General features: G+C 36.3%; 1 protein-coding gene and 1 long non-coding RNA gene across 2 annotated transcripts in view; one reads left to right on the top strand and one right to left on the bottom strand.

Moving 5' to 3' along the window:
• Positions 1 to 16,542, top strand: part of LOC136832783 (sodium/mannose cotransporter SLC5A10-like) — a 29,671-nt gene extending 13,129 nt beyond the window's left edge. Inside the window, exons 4-10 of the mRNA XM_067094334.1 lie at positions 3,711 to 3,770; positions 6,953 to 7,057; positions 8,950 to 9,136; positions 11,364 to 11,569; positions 14,105 to 14,881; positions 15,140 to 15,257; positions 16,092 to 16,542. Coding sequence (XP_066950435.1) covers positions 3,711 to 3,770; positions 6,953 to 7,057; positions 8,950 to 9,136; positions 11,364 to 11,569; positions 14,105 to 14,881; positions 15,140 to 15,257; positions 16,092 to 16,399 — 1,761 coding nt within the window. The 3' untranslated portion in view covers positions 16,400 to 16,542. The remainder of the gene's footprint in view (positions 1 to 3,710; positions 3,771 to 6,952; positions 7,058 to 8,949; positions 9,137 to 11,363; positions 11,570 to 14,104; positions 14,882 to 15,139; positions 15,258 to 16,091) is intronic.
• The window catches only part of LOC136832785 (uncharacterized), a 445,886-nt gene that overhangs the window by 226,945 nt on the left and 200,577 nt on the right, over positions 1 to 18,364 (bottom strand). The gene's annotated exons all lie outside the window — the stretch shown is intronic.

Here is an 18,364-nt window from a genome sequence, read left to right as displayed (position 1 = left end):
TGGCCTGAAGGATTAGATTTTATTTTAAGTGGCTAAGGACCTACAGCTTATTGTGGAAACCAAACCACATTATAGTGAGAAATGAATTTCCACCACCAGAAATAAATTCCTCTAATTCTTCATTGGCCGGTCGGAGAATCGAACGCGGGGCCAGCAGCGTGCTAGCTGAGAACGGTACCCACCCGTACAATGAGGAACTTCATAGTGAGCACAATTTGGTGGACCACTAATATCTAGAACGAAGTTGTGTGTGAAGCCGGTATGACCAATCCTCAATTGAGATCATACAATTTCAACTTTTCTAATGTAATTAAAATTTGTAAGCACGGGTCTAATATTATACGTAATGCTTTGGTATCTCTTACTATTGGCAAGGAGGGTGACGGCCACCTTTCTCTCCAATTCCTCAAAACATACGACCTAACCAGTCTTTTCTTATTAGTGTACGGGACACTTTTTAAAATTTAATCATTACTTAAAGTGACGTCTTTCGCTTTCGTGTCTGGTACTTCATTACATGATTTCCTACAAGAAAGGGAACCCAGGAGAAATGAACAGCGTTGTGCCGACATAAAATGTGGAAGAGCCACTCTTAAGCTTTCTGCACTAAACAGTGGAAACTATTAAAACTGAGAATCTAATACCTATGCACAAAATAGGGCAAATTATTTTCCTTTAATGCTTCAGCAAGTTCCAAAGATAAAATGGTGCCTATGGCTGTGACAAATTAGAACAATGCTTTTCAGCCCATTAAATGATGGCACTGATAGATTTGTGCGAGTTTTGACAAGCATATGGGATTTTATATCGAATTCAGTAGATTTGCAAGTCATCAACACTGAGAGGTTCTTTACTGAATGGGAAATTGCCTCTACAATGCTGTTGACAGCTACTACAAAATAAGAAACACTAAGGTTGTTTCCTTAAAGAAGTTCTTCCTGAATAGAAGGCCTGGAAGTGTGAGTTTCCCAACGTCAGTTTTATGAACCTGTCTGATAAAAAAGAACCAATGAATTTAATCTTGTTAACACAAATATCCATTTTGTACAGTAGTCTCACAGGCCTCAAGGTCAAAGGAATCCCAGTGGTCTGCTCATGCTTAGAACCTTGATGAATTTAGTTGGATAACCTAAGTGGTTGGTATAAAACTGACCAGTTCTTGCAAAACCCAAATTTAGCTGGAGAAATTAAGACTTCAAATAGCTTACATGCACACCTAATTATAGCAACTGGTCTCTAGCTAATGGATTCAAAGGCTTCCTTATTGGGTTTTGTAACTGGAATGACAACGGTAAATTTCCACCTCTAAGGTAGCATATCAGTCTCCCACATTATATTTAGTTTTCCAAAAAAATATCTTAGTATTTTCTGATAGATGCTGAAGCATCTCATATAATATTAACTCAGGGGTAGTGGCCCCAGTTAAAGAAAGAACATCACTAACTTTTCTTAAGAGAAAACTTTTCATTATGTATCTCCTTTCCAGCAAAGCTAAGATACAAGGCAATCCGAGTCTTATGAATTCTTTTGAATTCAGCATAATAATTTTTTGACCTTGAGACACCTGAAAAAATGGTGTCTCAGTAACTTTAGGGGGATCACTAATCACAGTATCATTCAATTTTAAAAAGGGTAAAGGAGATGGAACAAACTAAGCTTTCAAATCCTTCTAACATCTTTCAATGGGTTCTTAGGACTGACCCCATTAATGTAGTACAGTATAGCCTTAATTCTCTCGTGTTTCTTTTAACACTCTTGCTGTTTAACTGTCACCTTTGTAAATCATTCTACTTTGAGAGGAGCCACTATTTTTATAACTTCTGTAGCATTTTCTAGTTACCTTCCTGAGATACTACATGTTTTGTTCTACCATGGAACTGAAGTTTCCCTCCAGTTGCTGGTATAGCATCATTAATGTTTTTCAAGGTTATTTCTGTACAAAATTACAAGCTTCAGTACGTGACTCCAAAGATTCAAATTCTCCGTCTAGGATAATCTACCCCCTCAGCCTCCCATTTAGAAGGAAATTCATCAGGGGCATTTCAGGCATGTTTTAAGCCAATTGGGAAGTGGGCACTTTTATTCAAATATTCATTGACTGACCTTACAAAATTCAAATGTGTGCTGGAAGAGCCTAAGTGATCACTGAAAGTATTACGAAAATTCATACACCCATCATTATTCAAAGTCACATCTACTATTTTCCCTTCTGAATCCAATACATCATCACCCCACTGAGGATTATGAGCACAGCAGGAATGAAGAGGGAAGATGAATGATTAAATTCTATCACTGAAGCAACACCTAGGATCACGGTAAGGAGAGTAAATAATCAACTGCTTGTCTAAAATAAAATAACAGCCACTGCTAGCAAAGATGTATTCAAGTTTAAAGAAGAGTGCTGTAAAAACATGTGTAAAACAACTGCAGCAACACCATGGGATGGCCAACAATAGAAGAGCAAAACAACAGCGTAACTCAATACAAGACTGAAAGGTCAATACTATGGTTTCCTGTAAGCACACAATTCCTGGATTGTGATTCAAGAATTGTATGCTCGTTCTACTCTAGCTCTCATATCCTTGCAGTTCCACTAAAATGTATCACTCGAATTTAAAATAATATTCAGAATTTTTTGCCAGACAAACTAGTTTTGGAAGAGGAAGCACGTAAAGATAAAATATTTGGTTCCATCTCTACATTCGAAGGAAGAGTATTTCTGGTCTCTGCTTGTGCAGTATAAGAAGGAATTTAAGGACTTTGGTCATCTTGACAAATGGGATTTGTAGATACAGGACATTCTACAAGCATAACAAAGGAATCTGATGCCATATGGATTTTATTATCTTTAGGCTACGTAGGCCTTACCAACTTTTCATTACGAAAAGGAAATGCAAAACCTTCCTTACTTTTTGGGCTTCCTTTGTTGACATGCAACAGAGTTTGAGTTGTTGGACTAGATCTTATTTTCCTTTATGTTATCTCTGTAAATATAAGGAGTAATTTAGTTCAACTAAATTCCACTCAGAAATGGTCTTCATTCTCATTCCCTGTCTCAGGTCGGGCAATGAGTCCCACATGTTTGGGAAGAATCCAGCTGCAGCAGTAGAGCCAGGCTCAAGGTATGGGAAAATTCAGAAGCATAAGGATAAACAGACTCGTACGCAAAGTACTTTGGATGGGTTTAGATTTTATCTTTTTCTATATTCCCAGAGAGGTGGAAGACCTAGATAAGGGATCTTCTTCCCTTACCTGTGAGCCAAATTTGTAGCAACTAAGGCTTTGTCATGTTTTGATAACTGGAGCACATGTTCACTATCCGTACTTATATACCATGTGATTTCAGTTTCCAGGACACCCTGTTCCAAATGATAACAAGGGCACATCTTTGAATTTGGCAAATGTACACCTGTGCAGTGAAAACTAGAGCTACCTGAAGGACACTGATCCAAACGATCATGCTCTTTCGAACAATCGTAGTTTTTCTGTTTGCTCTGACACGGTAATGCTAAGTGACCATATTCAAGAAATTTAAGCATAAGCCAGGTCTACTTTTGAATCTCGAAATTCTGATGGCAGATCTCCAATAGTAATGTAGTCACGCAAAGTTTTGGTAGATCTAATGGAGTGAGTGGAATAGAGAAAATTTATATCAGATAACTTTTAAAAATAATGACTTTTTTTTTTAATTTGTATATTTTCATTTACAGTCCATCATTCTGCTGCAACTGATGGGATGGATCTTCTTGCCAGTATTCATAGCCAGTGGAGTAAGTATAAACAATTGTGATTTCATTGTTTATATTAATTTACTTGTTATAAAGTAAGAAAAATTACTATGCCATTATAATAGTTATCAGTATTAATCAAGGGAGGCAAACATTCGAAACTCACAAGGCAAGCTTTCAAAAACACAGGGGATCATACGTGGAATGAGAAAAGCAAGGAAGTGAAAAAATAAAGACAAGATTATTATATGCATGCTTGCGCATACGGTTGTTGAGCGAAGTTAAATATGTTCAGGTGATAATGCAAGACACTTTAAATTAGAATTACAATTTGTCTTAAATTTACGAGGATCAACACCCATAACACTATGCATCTTCAAGTTGCAAACATCCAAATGGGAAAACGATATACCAGCAATGGCAAACCAAAGTTATACAGCTGATCGCACTAATACTATCATTTCCGTAGAAATGGGAACCTTTGCCAAATATATGAAGTTTTCTTTAAATATTGACTGTTTAAGACCTGTGAAAAGGAAAACTTACAGTCAAAGATAGCACAAAGTACGATCAATATTTAGAATTCAGTAATGTTTCCTAGACACAATGAATCATGGAGAGTGGGTGAGCAGCATAAGATCAGCTAATTAACTAAATCTTTCCTAAATCTATAAGTGGTCACTTTTAAGAAATTGTAAATATGTAACACTAAGTTCTCCAGTTACGGAATCTTTTTATTTTTTTATTAAAGAAATTCTTGTTCACTAGATGGAGGTTCAGAGGAAAGTGCACTAGGGTCCACTTAGCTCATTCCATAACAAACGAAGTTTTTGTTATTTTTACGAGAATCATTGGCAGTTTCGCTGCAGTGAACACAGGTTGAAGGTTACAGTGCCCAGCCTCATTAAGTCTCCTGATGACCGGTTCTGCTGCTTACAAGGCTAAAGGTGACGTGTCCTAGTTGTAAAGTCTTTTGCCACTACGACAAAATATGACTTTAAATGCGAACAAACAAACAGGCACACATAACGCACATTTACATCTGCTATATGCTAAGAAATATTCAAGCAAACTGATGCACAAACTCATGAGAGAGAGAGAGAGAGAGAGAGAGAGAGAGAGAGAGAGAGAGAGAGAGAGAATCTCTCTCTCTATACATATACAAATGCACACACACACACACACACACACACACACACACATATATATATATATATATATATATATATATATATATATATATATATATATATATATATATATATATATATATATATATATAATCTTTCTCTAGGAGGGATCGTTTCAGAGGGTGTTAACCTTCTGGGTTCTCAGTAAAATTTTACAGATGCTGATACTACCCTGTGCCCTTACAGCACCCAGGTGCCTCACTGACTGCTGGGTAAACAAAAACACTATGGATTTGCCAATGTATCTTTGTGTTTACAAAATCATTTGTATTGTAGCACGTTCACAAAATTTGATAGTTTTTTAGATGTAGCTAAATATTTTTAGTAACTTTTTTGTTATGATGAAACTTGTTTGTGTGTTCTAAATCTATTCAATTTACGTTCGTGGATTTTATAAACTTCAGAAATTCGTACCATACCTGTAGATTAGATGGCTTTGTTTTTTTTTTTTTTTACTTCGTGCAACGCCCAACAGGCGACCACAGCACTGCAAAAGTCTTCATACGAAAGTCGCAACAATTTAAGATGACACTCATATTTAAGCATTAGTTGCTCCGTTTTTTGTTTGACAACCTGAAGGTATTTTGATGTGTTGCTGTACAAGTCTCCTCCAAAACCACATTACTTAAGAAGCCCATCGGTAGTGGCTAATGTTTCATGCGACAGCTTGTACGAGAAATGTTTCTAGCCACTTTTCTGGGAATGGCTACCTTCCATTAAGCATTCATATTCGCCCTGAGATCCATTACTCCCAGCATTACCTAGAATAATCACCGGTATAGTAGGGTCGTTCAATATTTGTAGAGGGTAGGCAGCAGGAATGCTTTTCTAGCTGTTCCGTTATTCTCTTCCTATTTTTCCTTAGAAGTTACGAGAAATATCGACAAAAGAGGGGAGTTGCTTTAATAATTGGTATGCTATGACCTCTCCGCTGCAGACATGAAAAGCTCACGTTTATTGGTTTTCCTTACGGCTTATCATCATGAGACACTACAAAACTTATTTTCACCAGCCTGGGACGCAAGTCAGTACCTTATATACGATATAACTCAGACTGAAATTCGTGCCGTGCATGCCATTTTAATCATAATAGCAAGTGCGACACGAATCACTGGTATTACATAAGTATTCCACTGAGTAACAATCGATATATGACCTAGATCATATCCACATCTATTTAAGAAAATTACTGTAAGTATTTCTTTTACGATCTTCCCACAATTATGAATGTTATTCGTTTAACTGAAAGACTTTCAAACCAAAGTGCTAATTTGAATAATTCTGCAATTTGCATGACTTCCACGTAAACTTAGTTTAGACTGGCATTTGATTAGAAAATATATTTCTATGCCGTTTGAAAATACCACTGTCATTGCAGAACTAATGTCATATCCAAATAATTTATTCTACAAATTAGGATGTGATAACTTTGTAAATAAAAATAAAATATTTTTCCATTTTTTTTTTTGGCCTTTATCGAAATGCACTTCAAACATTTTCTTTCTTGCAAAATATTAATGTTTGTGTGAATCTCATAAGAATTTAATAATTATGGTAGAGTTTTTAATAAGCCAAATTTAACATATGGATATGTAATTAGAGACTGGATTACGGTCATCTAAGATATTCTTATTCTTGAACATAATTCAATGTGTCAATAAAATAGACGGCAGCAGCCGAATTCGAATATGCCTTCACGAAGGGGCAAGAGAACTACTAGGAACAATGCATATAAAAACAAGTAAATATACCTCTCCAAAAGTCAAATAGCATTCCCAAACCAAGTATTCAATAACCTTTACCTATGTTGAATAGCAAATTAAGCTGGCTTTATGCAAACACCCTCTTACTCTTTTGAGCATCTCGTGAAATGTATATTAAATATTTAATTAGCAACCAAATCAAACTAATTAATAATAAGTACAATAAATCATCAAGAATGAAAGAAATTAAGACAAACTTTTCTGATGTGTCAATGACTTCCAGAAAGGGAATGGCTATGTAAACCTTATTCATTATTTTATTTTTCCACAGGTCTGCACAGTTCCAGAGTACATGAAAAAGAGATTTGGTGGGCAAAGGATTCGGATGTACCTGGCCTGTCTTTCACTGGTTCTTTATATCTTCACCAAAATATCAGTAAGTTGGTTACGTCATTCATCAAATTTTTGTAAAATCGTATGGTTAAACTGATTTAAGTTTCTATTCAATATGTTTCATGGGGTAGATATTTTTTTTAAGCTTCTTTGTTTTGACAAAGTATAATCGCAGATCTTCCATATACGAAAAGACGGCATTGTTCAAAAAATACTGAATTATTTTCAGCAAACATCTTGGTCCATGTCGCAAAGACTGGTTTATTCTCCACAGACTTCCTTTACAAAAGTGTGAAGTATTGTTTTATCCATTTCCTTTGGATTTAATGAGATCTCTCAGTGAATAACGTAGATTATTTTTTTCGTTGACCCCAATAAATGAGTTTGCTATTAACCTCTGTGATATTCATTGCGGTGGGATATTTGTCGAGGCTTGAATTTCTAGCAATGTTTTCTTAATAGGAGTCTCTGGTGAGGTCCTCTGAAATTTTGCGGTAAGATTTTGGAATATAATTTTGCTTCTTAGAATACTAGTTGATGCTTTATTGTAACTTATATCTACGCTATATTCTTTACCTTATGCAGCATACATAAATCAGCCTGAAAATTTAAGTAAGATTGAAAATTTACGTAGACTATTTAGGAAGATTATTTTTCTGCTAAAGAAATTCCAGAAAATATATCCACATCAATTCGTCAACACGTGATGAGACAAAGCTCTTTACGAAGGTTTACCGCAGGATTTAGAGAGTCAGAAATGCTTCCAATGCCATTTTTTTTAATTTATCAACAGTGATGCTTTATAGCTTGGTCTTGTTAGTGCATATGAATCTATACCTTTCCAGTTTATATTTGGCATCATTCATACTACATATACTTTTGCTAAGCAAAGAGACAATTATCTTCTGGACAGCTTTAAACAAAAGACTTTATCAAACTTTCTAAGCACACTTACAGACTAGCTACAAGGAACGTAATGCTGCTCTGTGGATAAAAACCAAATAATCAATACAGTCGGAAATCCCAAGGGGGTATGAAATGCTGGGTTTAGCATTCGGTCAGGACATCAACTATTAAAAACCAAAATAGGCGAGACGGCTCTGGACGCCATGGAGAACTGAACCTCTTATTGTTTCTGAGTGACTGAGTGGAGTCGAGAACAATTACTATGCAAACTATTAGGAATGCTTTCCTGGTACAGAAGTAAAATTTTCAGTCTTACATCAAAATAAAATTTCTAGTTTAAAGTGGCTTCAGTTAACATGTGTGTGAAAGGAATGGTCTAAAGAGAGGAATATCTACTATTTCACTTGAAATCGAAACTAGGGTCAAGTTGGACAAGAACAGGAGCTATTTCCAGTTAACGAGGATCAAGAGCTTTGTATATTAGACTCATCCGAATTAAAACTTTCATTCTATACGTTAATCATGTTTCATGTGCAGTCCGAATAACTATGGTTGAGTACACTGAAGCCTCACTAATGAGACTGTTAAAGTACTTAAACCACGAGTGGCAATCTGAGCAAAACTACATTTATGCTTTACAGTAAGTGTGAAGTTGGCACAATCACAGTGAACATGACCAAACTGCTCGATGGAGAATATTTTAAAAACTTGGCTCCTGGGAGGGACTTTTTCATACACAGCCATGCTAAAGTGATGATATATTTCTAGTTTTGTTTATGAAGTCAAATGGAGAAAATAATATAAAAAAATCTCTCATCCATGACGTACAACACCAACAAAATTTATTATTTTGCTTCAAGAAATAAAGGATTATGTTAACATTCATTAATAAAATTATATCACCTGTAAATGCACTGTATATCAACGATTAAGCTATATTACGTTGGTTGTGAGAGAGAGAAAAAGATACTAATTTTTTTTTTTTTTTGGAACTAATGTTCAAACAAACTACTTCTCCTTCTTCTCCAGGTTGATTTGTATTCCGGAGCTTTATTCATCAATCAAGCCTTAAAATGGGACATCTATGGCTCCATCATGGCGCTCCTTGCTCTGACAGCTTTATTCACAATGACAGGAGGTTTGGCGGCTGTCATCTACACCGACACGCTCCAGTTCTTCATCATGATCATCGGTTCCCTTGTTGTTATGGTTATGGGTTGGTATCTTCTTTATCAGTCTTTCTATTTGACATGAAGCGTAAAAGCTAAGCATTTTACCAATTTTTTCTGCTGCTTTGGTTTAGGAGCATGCAACAACTTTCCTTACGTTCTGCATAATTGTTTAGAGCATCTAAAGCACTATTTATGGTCGCTGGGTCATCTTAAGAGATAATACTTGATTGTCTTAAGTTTGGTGTGATCACATAAACAATGTTTTCAAAACCTTATTTTTTGCCACAGCACTCTACAGCCTAGAGCTGAGGTTCTCTTGCTTGAAGGTACACTAAGTACACACAATTAACATCTTTAATATTTTAGCTTCTAGTAACTGATCGTTTTTTAATTGCTGATATGGTATTTACATTTGATTATACATACATTATACATACATACAGTTTAATTTACTGCAATTTAAAAACAAGGTTCTAACAACGTCTAGATCTTGCAAATGAGTCCAATGGTTTTGTAAAAATGCCTCTCTAGCTTAGCCTCAAGGGTTCCACGGGTGAGGAACCGTCAGATTCAGTAGAATCTGCGACATGTCGAGATGGGCCCCCACCGAAGAAGAGGGAAACACAGTAACATGACCTTGCTTCTGCTCTAGGGATTGAAACAAGTGACTGGGACAGGTCCAAGAAACTGATTCACAATCCAAAGACTACAAAGGTGACTGCACACAACCCGCTTTATCATCCTTGTGCCACACCACAGGAGCAGAAACATGCAGGATGACCCTACAACCCAAACGAGGTGAGCAGAAGAGCATATTACCTGTCCCAGGTAGACAAGCACATAGTCATGACCCGACTCATGAACCGAGGCATCTGTTTTGCCTACAATCACCTACCCCCTCGAATGGGTATCAGCATCACTGACGTATCCAACAGATGATTGATACCCATGAGAAGATTTCTTAGACTTCCTGTAGAGGGCTGCCTTCTGAGTTTTTTCCTTGGGCTTCCCCAGTCCAAGGAGGGGGAAGACTAGGAAGAATGTGACGAGAAAGAGGAAGATGGTGACGAGGAGGAGGAAGATGAAGCATGGACACATTTCATTTAACTTCCCAAAACACGGATCTACTCAAATATTCCAATATCCAATGAGTCCACAGGCAAGGCAGATACAATAGCAGCATCAAGAATATTGGGAACAGCAGCAGTTTCACAAGCAGAATCTCAAGAGGAAACCAAAAGCAACGCAATGTGATCCTGGAAGGGATCCAGAAACACCAATCTGTAAGAACCTTTGGCCTAAACCAAATGCTCAAAGAGGGTCTAACACAGAAGGCCTGCCCATGATGTCTAACAACACCCACAAAGCGTTCAACAGCTCCTTTGTCTCTTGAGGATGTCTTGGCATTGCACTATCAGAGGTCAGAATGAGTAAGTACCTAAGTGGCAGGGAGGGTGGGGGGGATGGCAGGTTTCCCAACCCTAATATCATACACAGGGCAAGCAGCTAGGTTATCATCTGGTCACGACATGCCCTCCATGGTGGCAAGGTATGAGTGGACACTGGTCCAGAGAAGGGAGTAGAGGTCAGGGTAGGCACAGTGTAGGAAGGGGTGATTACCACCTTCCTCCTTGAACCATATCTCTCCTACTGGGCAGGAGATCAAGGCACACACACAACACAATTCAGAGACATTGTACAATTCATCATGTCCACACATTCTAGGCTGATCATTTTTATAAGAAGAAGAATCAGGCAGTCACCAAAAGAACGATAAAAACCCATCGACAATTGTAAAACACTAAAACAACAAAACAAATGAGAAAAATTACTTCAACACCCAGCCATGTCATGTCAACACCTGTTTCCTCCTTACAGGGAGTGTCAACAGAAGGGTACAGGCTTCTGGTTTCTTAGCATGCCTAAAGGGTTGAGGTTTCTAGAACCACGCTCTTTTTTATTGACCCCATTTATAGCTGGTTGAACTGGTGAGTCGTTCACTGGGAGCAATTCTAGGTCTAGCAAGCTTGAGCCAAGCATTATACTGCTTGGCCACAACACCCACTTTTGCTTATTACATTTGATGGGCGTTAGAATCCCCACATCCCTACACCATATATATATATATATAAAACACACACATATATATACATATATAATTTATATAATGTATACGTATATGTAAATGCGTAATTAAAAGCAGAGGAAATGAAGCTCTCATGGTTAGATAGTATTTTATATAAAAAATTGTAAAATTTTTCTCTTTGACAGGTTTCCAAAAGGTCGGTGGATATGAACAGCTCCAGTACAAATACATGCAAGCAGCACCAAAACTCACTTATGAAAATACAACCTGCGGTGTTCCTCGAAAAGATTCATGGATAATGCTTCGTGATCCCGTGAATTCTGACCTGCCCTGGCCTGCATTTCTTCTGGGTCAAACCCCGGCGTCAATATGGTACTGGTGTGCTGACCAGGTAAGTTCCAGTGGACAGCCCAGAAGGATGAATATGGCAGAGGGTGTTTTCGTTTGAGTGCTAAAGGTAAAACAAGGTGAAAAAAAAAATTAGATTCATCCTTCCAGGTAGAGATAAGTGAAAAGGACTGATGTTCGCTGCTTGTTCTAGTTTTCCTTTATGATGAGATTTCTGTCATGCTTTGGCATCACTAACTGAAGAGCAAAGAAACTGGTTAAGATTTAAGAATGACATTTTCACAATAATTTCAAGAACTTCACTGGTCATGCCTTCAGTGGATGAGAGTATGTTTAAGTGAGCAGAGGCACTTGTTCCTTTTTAAATGATGAGTTGGTACCGTTTGTACAAACATATTTAAAGACTGTACTGAGCAATTATATTTCAGCCGTTCTTTCTATGACTAAAGTCTAGGAGGCTTATTTCTGACAGTGAATAAAATTATCTGTTCATTAGTTTCTTAAATTATGTGCCTATTCCATCTGTCCCATGTGCATTCAAGATTTTTAAAGGATTCGTGTTCTTATGCTCTCTCTGTCTTCGCCTTTTCTGATCTAAAAAATCTTGACTAATTTATATGTTGTATTGACAAGAAGTGTGAAAAGATTTAATTTGTAGTTTTTGCTAAGGCAACGTTTGATTTTGTGTATCTGACGTATAGACATATTTGAAATTTGAGTATTCAGCTTATCGTGAAAATTCATAAAATTTTTTAATATCAACTTGACTAATATAAGTCATGTAATCTTATAATGTACAGCTAAAGATGAGTAGCTTCAAGCACGCTTTAAAAACATTAAAAAGTTTTATGATCTTTTACAAACAATTTGTAACTAACTTAATTCTTCCACGTAGAGTATCAAGTCCAAATGTGTTGTATTGGAAAACAACTCTGGCAAAGATTTCGTCGTGTATTGTAAACATTGTTGTTTCAGCTTTGTGGAGGACTGTTGTTATGTCATACTGTTCCCACGAGAAATTTTTTAACATAACAATGCAATAAGACTGGTGTAATTACACACATCAGGAGAGTGATCACGGTATAACTACCAAAATTGTATTTTCTGATTTAGAAAGTCAAGAGATGATATCTTCCTCTAAATATGAGAGGAACTGATTGATTGTAAGTTTTCTCGTGAAAGATCAAAATAAACTGCTACCCTTACTCTTAAGTAATACAGTCCAACCATTTGCAGTTTGTGTCTTAACTGCTATTTATTTACGAGATTCACGACCGAGACTTAGCGATTAAAAGATATTACATATTCCTTTTTCCCGTAAATTTCTGAGTTAAGTTTCACTTTGGCTTACCAACCAAACAAATTTGGATTGATTTGGTACTCTTGTGTACATTCTTCAATTGCTTTACTACTCATGTAGAATGGAATGGAATATGAGACTTAGGCACAATGCCAAGCACTGGGACCCATAGTACTGCTTATGTAATCTCAGTATTTTCGCGAACAGCAAAAGAGAATATCAAACGGTAATTATCATATTTCACTAATTAATATCTTTGATATATAAGTAACTCTTTACAGACCTTCCCTGTTGCGTTGTTGAAAACGTGTCGGATTGTTGCAATCTGAGGTGAAAGCGACCTCCAGCAAACTGGGGTTGGTGCATTTCAAAGCAATATTTATGAACTATCAAATATTTATTCTAAAAGACTTCATACAGGCTCGAAACAAACAAAGCTTTACAAATGATTTATTTCATTTGGAAAATTTCCGCCCTTATTTTCACAGGACTAAAGATAATTTATAATCTGTTTTTCAATAGAACAAAGTGTAGCATGATTTTTTAATATCATATTCTCATTCTTGCCATATGTTGATTGTTCATCAATAAAATAAAGTACCGTATACTGTATTGCAAGTACAATATGCACATAGAAGTGTACAATGGGGATATAATATTGCCTTGCAGAACTCCACTATTTACTGAAGATTCACTTGACAAGACCCCGTCAACATTATATCTGCATCTACAGTACCTTGTTTATGAATAACTTAAATCAGCTTTGATTATTTAACAAGAATGCCACAGTGATGCAAGACCTGTAACATTGGTCTGTGGCTGCTTACAATGCCTCCTTGTATTCACAAAAGCTTAATAACAATTACGATAAGAACATCTGAAAAAACTTTACTGAAACAGGTCTACTGTAATGCTTTATTTCCGGAGCCAGCATAGTGATTAAGCAGTCAACTCATTTTTGCTTAATTATATACATTTACCCAGGTTGAAAAGGGACTCACAAACTAAAGCTCATCTTCACATTGCTCTAAATTTCAGTAAACGAAATTCTGATTTAGGTCACTAACCTCAAATTACAAAACAAGCCTAGTTTTAAAGGACAGAACATATGCTTGCAAAGGGTGCAAGCTCCACTTATGGGTTTGAGAGATGGCGAAGACTAGAACTCTAAAAATATGGCACTCTTTGGCGATACACTACCTATCTCTTACGAGTTACATAAGTTACAAACCCGTAAGGTTACAATTGTAGGAATAACTTTTTTTTTCTTTTTTGCAGATGATGATCCAGCGAACGCTTGCTGCCAAATCTCTCTCTCATGCTCAGGGTGCCACAATATTCACGGCCTACATCAAAATCTTGCCTTTCTTCGTGATCATTCTACCAGGAATGATATCCAGGACACTCTTTCCAGACGATGTTGCTTGCGTTTTGCCAGAAGAATGTTTGCGAGCTTGTGGGTCAACCTCGTCTTGCTATAACTCTGCTTATCCGCGACTGGTGGTTGGCATCATGCCAGCAGGACTAAAAGGCTTTATGATGGCTGTGATGCTAGCTGCCCTTATGAGTGATCTGACATCAATCTTTAATTCAGCCTCGACTCTGTTCACCCTAGATTTGTGGTCTAAAATACGCCCGAAAGCTAAAACCCGTGAACTGCTCATTGTTGGTAAAGTATTCATTGTCCTCTTAGTCGCAACATCAGTAGCCTGGGTTCCAATCATAGAACATCTCCAAGGTGGTCAGTTATTCATATACATCCAGAAGATAGCAGCATACTTGGCACCGCCCATTGCTTGTGTCTATGCCATGGCTGTCACGTGGCCAAGAATGAATGAGAAAGGAGCCTTTTGGGCTCTCATGGCAGGCTTAGTTATTGGAAGTATTAGGATGATCCTTGATTTCTCTTACGGCGTTCCTAGCTGTGGGCAGGAAGACACCCGACCATCAGTGATCAAAATCAACTTCATGTACTTTGCAACACTACTCTTTTGGCTTACTGGATTAATTGCAGTCATCGTTTCTTATTTGACAAAACCCTCTGAGGATTACATGGTTAGTACAATTTTTTGACAAAACTGATGTACTGTACACATGTACCCATACCTTCTTACTGAAGCAAATAATGTTCTATGCTTTCACATAAAAAATACTTTCATTATTATTAATATAAATCATAGATTATTGTTAATTGTGTATGGACCTGAACTAACACAACACAATATTTCTACACTTAATTAAGCAAATAAATCATATGGGATACACAGGGTTCATTACATCCTACATTAATAATGGCCCACTTGTCTTTGACAGCTTATTCGGACAACATACTCCAGACGCTTTGACACAGGTAAAAGAGAAGATGACTTGGAGCAACAGACGCGGCACATAGGTGACATACAGCTAGAAGTATCCCGGGGAAGAGGCGCTGGTAAGTATAAAATAAATTGCCCCCTAAAAACTGGGGTATATTTTGATCATTAAAATAATTGTACGATACATAAAAAACCATCATAAAAACTAAATTTTATGGAACTTTAAAGCTGGAGACCATGTTAAGCTCCAGTCCTAGTCTTAACAAAATAATACACAATATTTTTACTTAATCCATATCTATCTCATTATATGTGAAATAATGTCAAATGAATTTTACTCTTGCCCAGTCGAAAACGTTTAAAGCAATGGTCTTTACTTTTTACAGATGTTAAAATTTCAATACTAGAAATTGATGTACAGTACAGCTGAAATCGTTGTTATTGACAAATTGCATAAAACAGGGGGAAAAGATTTTACCATGTACAACATTTTTTTGTGGCGGGCATGTAAAGTAAATAATTTGAATACGGTAGTGATAATTTCAACTTACTGTAAGTATGTAGGAAAAATATTTCTAATAGTTTTGTGTGGCACACAAAGCACACGCACATGTTTACACATATATATAAACAGACCATATAGCCTTTTTCTATGTATATGCTCCCTTGATATATATATAATTTTTCACTATACTTTGGGAATAACATACACAAATAGGAAATTATAACTAATAAGTGCATCCACCCTCAAATTCTGGGTGTAAGACATTGCAAAGGTATAGTAAATTCAGTATTAAGTGGCACTGGTGGGTTAACATTTATGCGTGTGTATGTGTATGTATATATATATATATATATATATATATATATATATATATATATATATATATATATATATATATATATATATATATATAGTATATATAAAAAAGCCTGGTACTACTTTTCAGAGGGGAGTCAGGCAACTCTAGTGAGCGAAGGAAGTGAGAACAAATGCATTACTGGTATCAAGAAGTCTTGCACATGGCTCTGTGGTCTTGAATCCCTTCCAGACACCCAAGAAAACAAGGAGGATTTGGAGGAACAACTGCAGTCACTAACTTCACTGGAGCAGAATCGTTTTGCCAAGATTGTTCTCAACATTAATCTCGTTGTAGTCATACTAGTTGGCATTGGACTTTTCACATATTTTACAATCGATCCATTTCCCGAGGGTTATGATCCAAAAGCAAATATATCACTTTACATTGACATTTAATATTAAGGTTTTCTGTTTAGTACACCTCAGAGGAATTAATTCCTTTACCAGAATCCACAAGATATTAGTAATGAAAATATGATGGTTCAGGTAGGCTTATAAAAAAGTTTAATACTGTCGCAGTACAATGTTTCAGGTAATATACACGCACCCAGTCATTAATACTATTCAATAATATATATATATATATATATATATATATATATATATATATATATATATATATATATAATATATATATATATCTTTTCCCTTCTGGATATGGGTAGCTCCAGAAGGTGAAAGCCTTACGATTTTCAGCAATATTTATGGAATAAGGTTGGCACACTAACGTCTCATCTATGTTAAAGGAGTGTATGTGCCAACAGCATCAGGCCTTCCTTAGTTATCCCTATCCAAGAACTAACTAGGCTAAATAAAACTTGACTACGTTGGTGATTTGTATATAACTGGAAGAGTGAAAGGTTCAAAAAGAAATGAGAAGAATATATATTCCGCTGTATAATGTTAAAGGTGAAAGCGGCGACTCTTAGAATTATAAAGGCATAGCGTTAACTGATTAATATTGAGAGGTTAAGACAGCAGACAAAAGAACTGATGGGGGAGGAACAGGAAGGCTGAATAGAGAAATTCTTCGTTATGAAACAGCTATGTGAGAAATTTCGAAGTAAAGTGAAAAAGTTGTTAGTATCACACATGGTCGTAGAAAAGCTTTTGAAAGAATTAAAAGTCATTGTGAAGGGAGTTGATGATGTATGATGTAGAAGATAATTTGCTGAGTAATTAAAAGTTTAAAGATAGAAGCGAAGTCTTTGTTAGATAATGTAAATGGGAGCGTGTCGGATTTGGGTTCACTATGCCTTCACTGCTGTTTAATACCTTTCGCAGAAAAATCAAATTCGATGAAGGTGCAAAGTGTGACGACATAACCTAATTTATGACTACCAAAATTTTTATATACAACAGTTGCATTTCAGTACTGTAGTGTTTTGTAACACTGCCTGTTGGTATACTGCCTGAAATCCTTAATCATGTAATAAGGAACAGGCAAAAGGGGCCAAGTGCCATTGGCATAGCTCACCACAACAAATATTTAGTTTAGTTAATTTCTTTGTTTGTAACGTAAAATCACACACCTTACAAAAACTCACTAAGCTTGGGATAAACGGATATATCAGATTTTCCTAGCTATGCCTCCCAGATTTTTTCATTTGGGTTATGTATTTTTAAATTAATTTTCCCCAATACTGTCTATCTGTGACCACCTGTCTGTCAGTACGTTTGTCCAGCCAAAACTTAGTGACGTGATTCAAAGATACTGCTGAGAGGGAAAGGGAAAAGACTGTGTTTGTGCCTTACACATAATGTTTACTAATGAGACAATATGTAGTTCAGAGTAGATACAGTACTATATGGGTAACTTGGAAGGGGAAGAAATCCATCTAAGAATTTTGGAAAGGAGGGAAAATGTTAGGTCAAAAACTTATTCAAACACGCGTGAGGCAAAAGAAACTTATAAGATGATCTACTGTGGACGTAACAGTTTTTATTCACGAAGACTTACTTATCGGGAGATAAAAGACTATCAGTTAGATTCCAGTCATAATACTTTTCCATAATACTATTATAAACTGTGATAAAAAAAACATATATTATGACCTCATTTAAGTACAACCATACTGCACTGTCCATTTTCACTAGTAGTTTATTTCGTAATAGAAGTAAAAGCGTGTATTTTAGTATTCAATATATACCCACGCTCTCCAAATGTACATTTATCACCTTGTTCCAGAAGCATCTGATTTCATATGCCTTAACAATTATGTTCTCACAAATACATCTCTTATCTGAACTTCTGTAACAAGGCCGCAGGAATCGAGAGGTCTCTGTCTGCATATTATATACGACATAGTGCTTATATGGAAAATCCAACGGGCTGGGTATTCCTATTTCTCAGGTTGAGAC

The sequence above is a fragment of the Macrobrachium rosenbergii genome, chromosome 50 (genome assembly GCF_040412425.1).
Source record: "Macrobrachium rosenbergii isolate ZJJX-2024 chromosome 50, ASM4041242v1, whole genome shotgun sequence".
Lineage (NCBI taxonomy): Eukaryota > Metazoa > Arthropoda > Malacostraca > Decapoda > Palaemonidae > Macrobrachium > Macrobrachium rosenbergii.
Note: the sequence above shows the minus strand (reverse complement) of the source record. Positions and strands in the feature narration are given on the sequence as shown.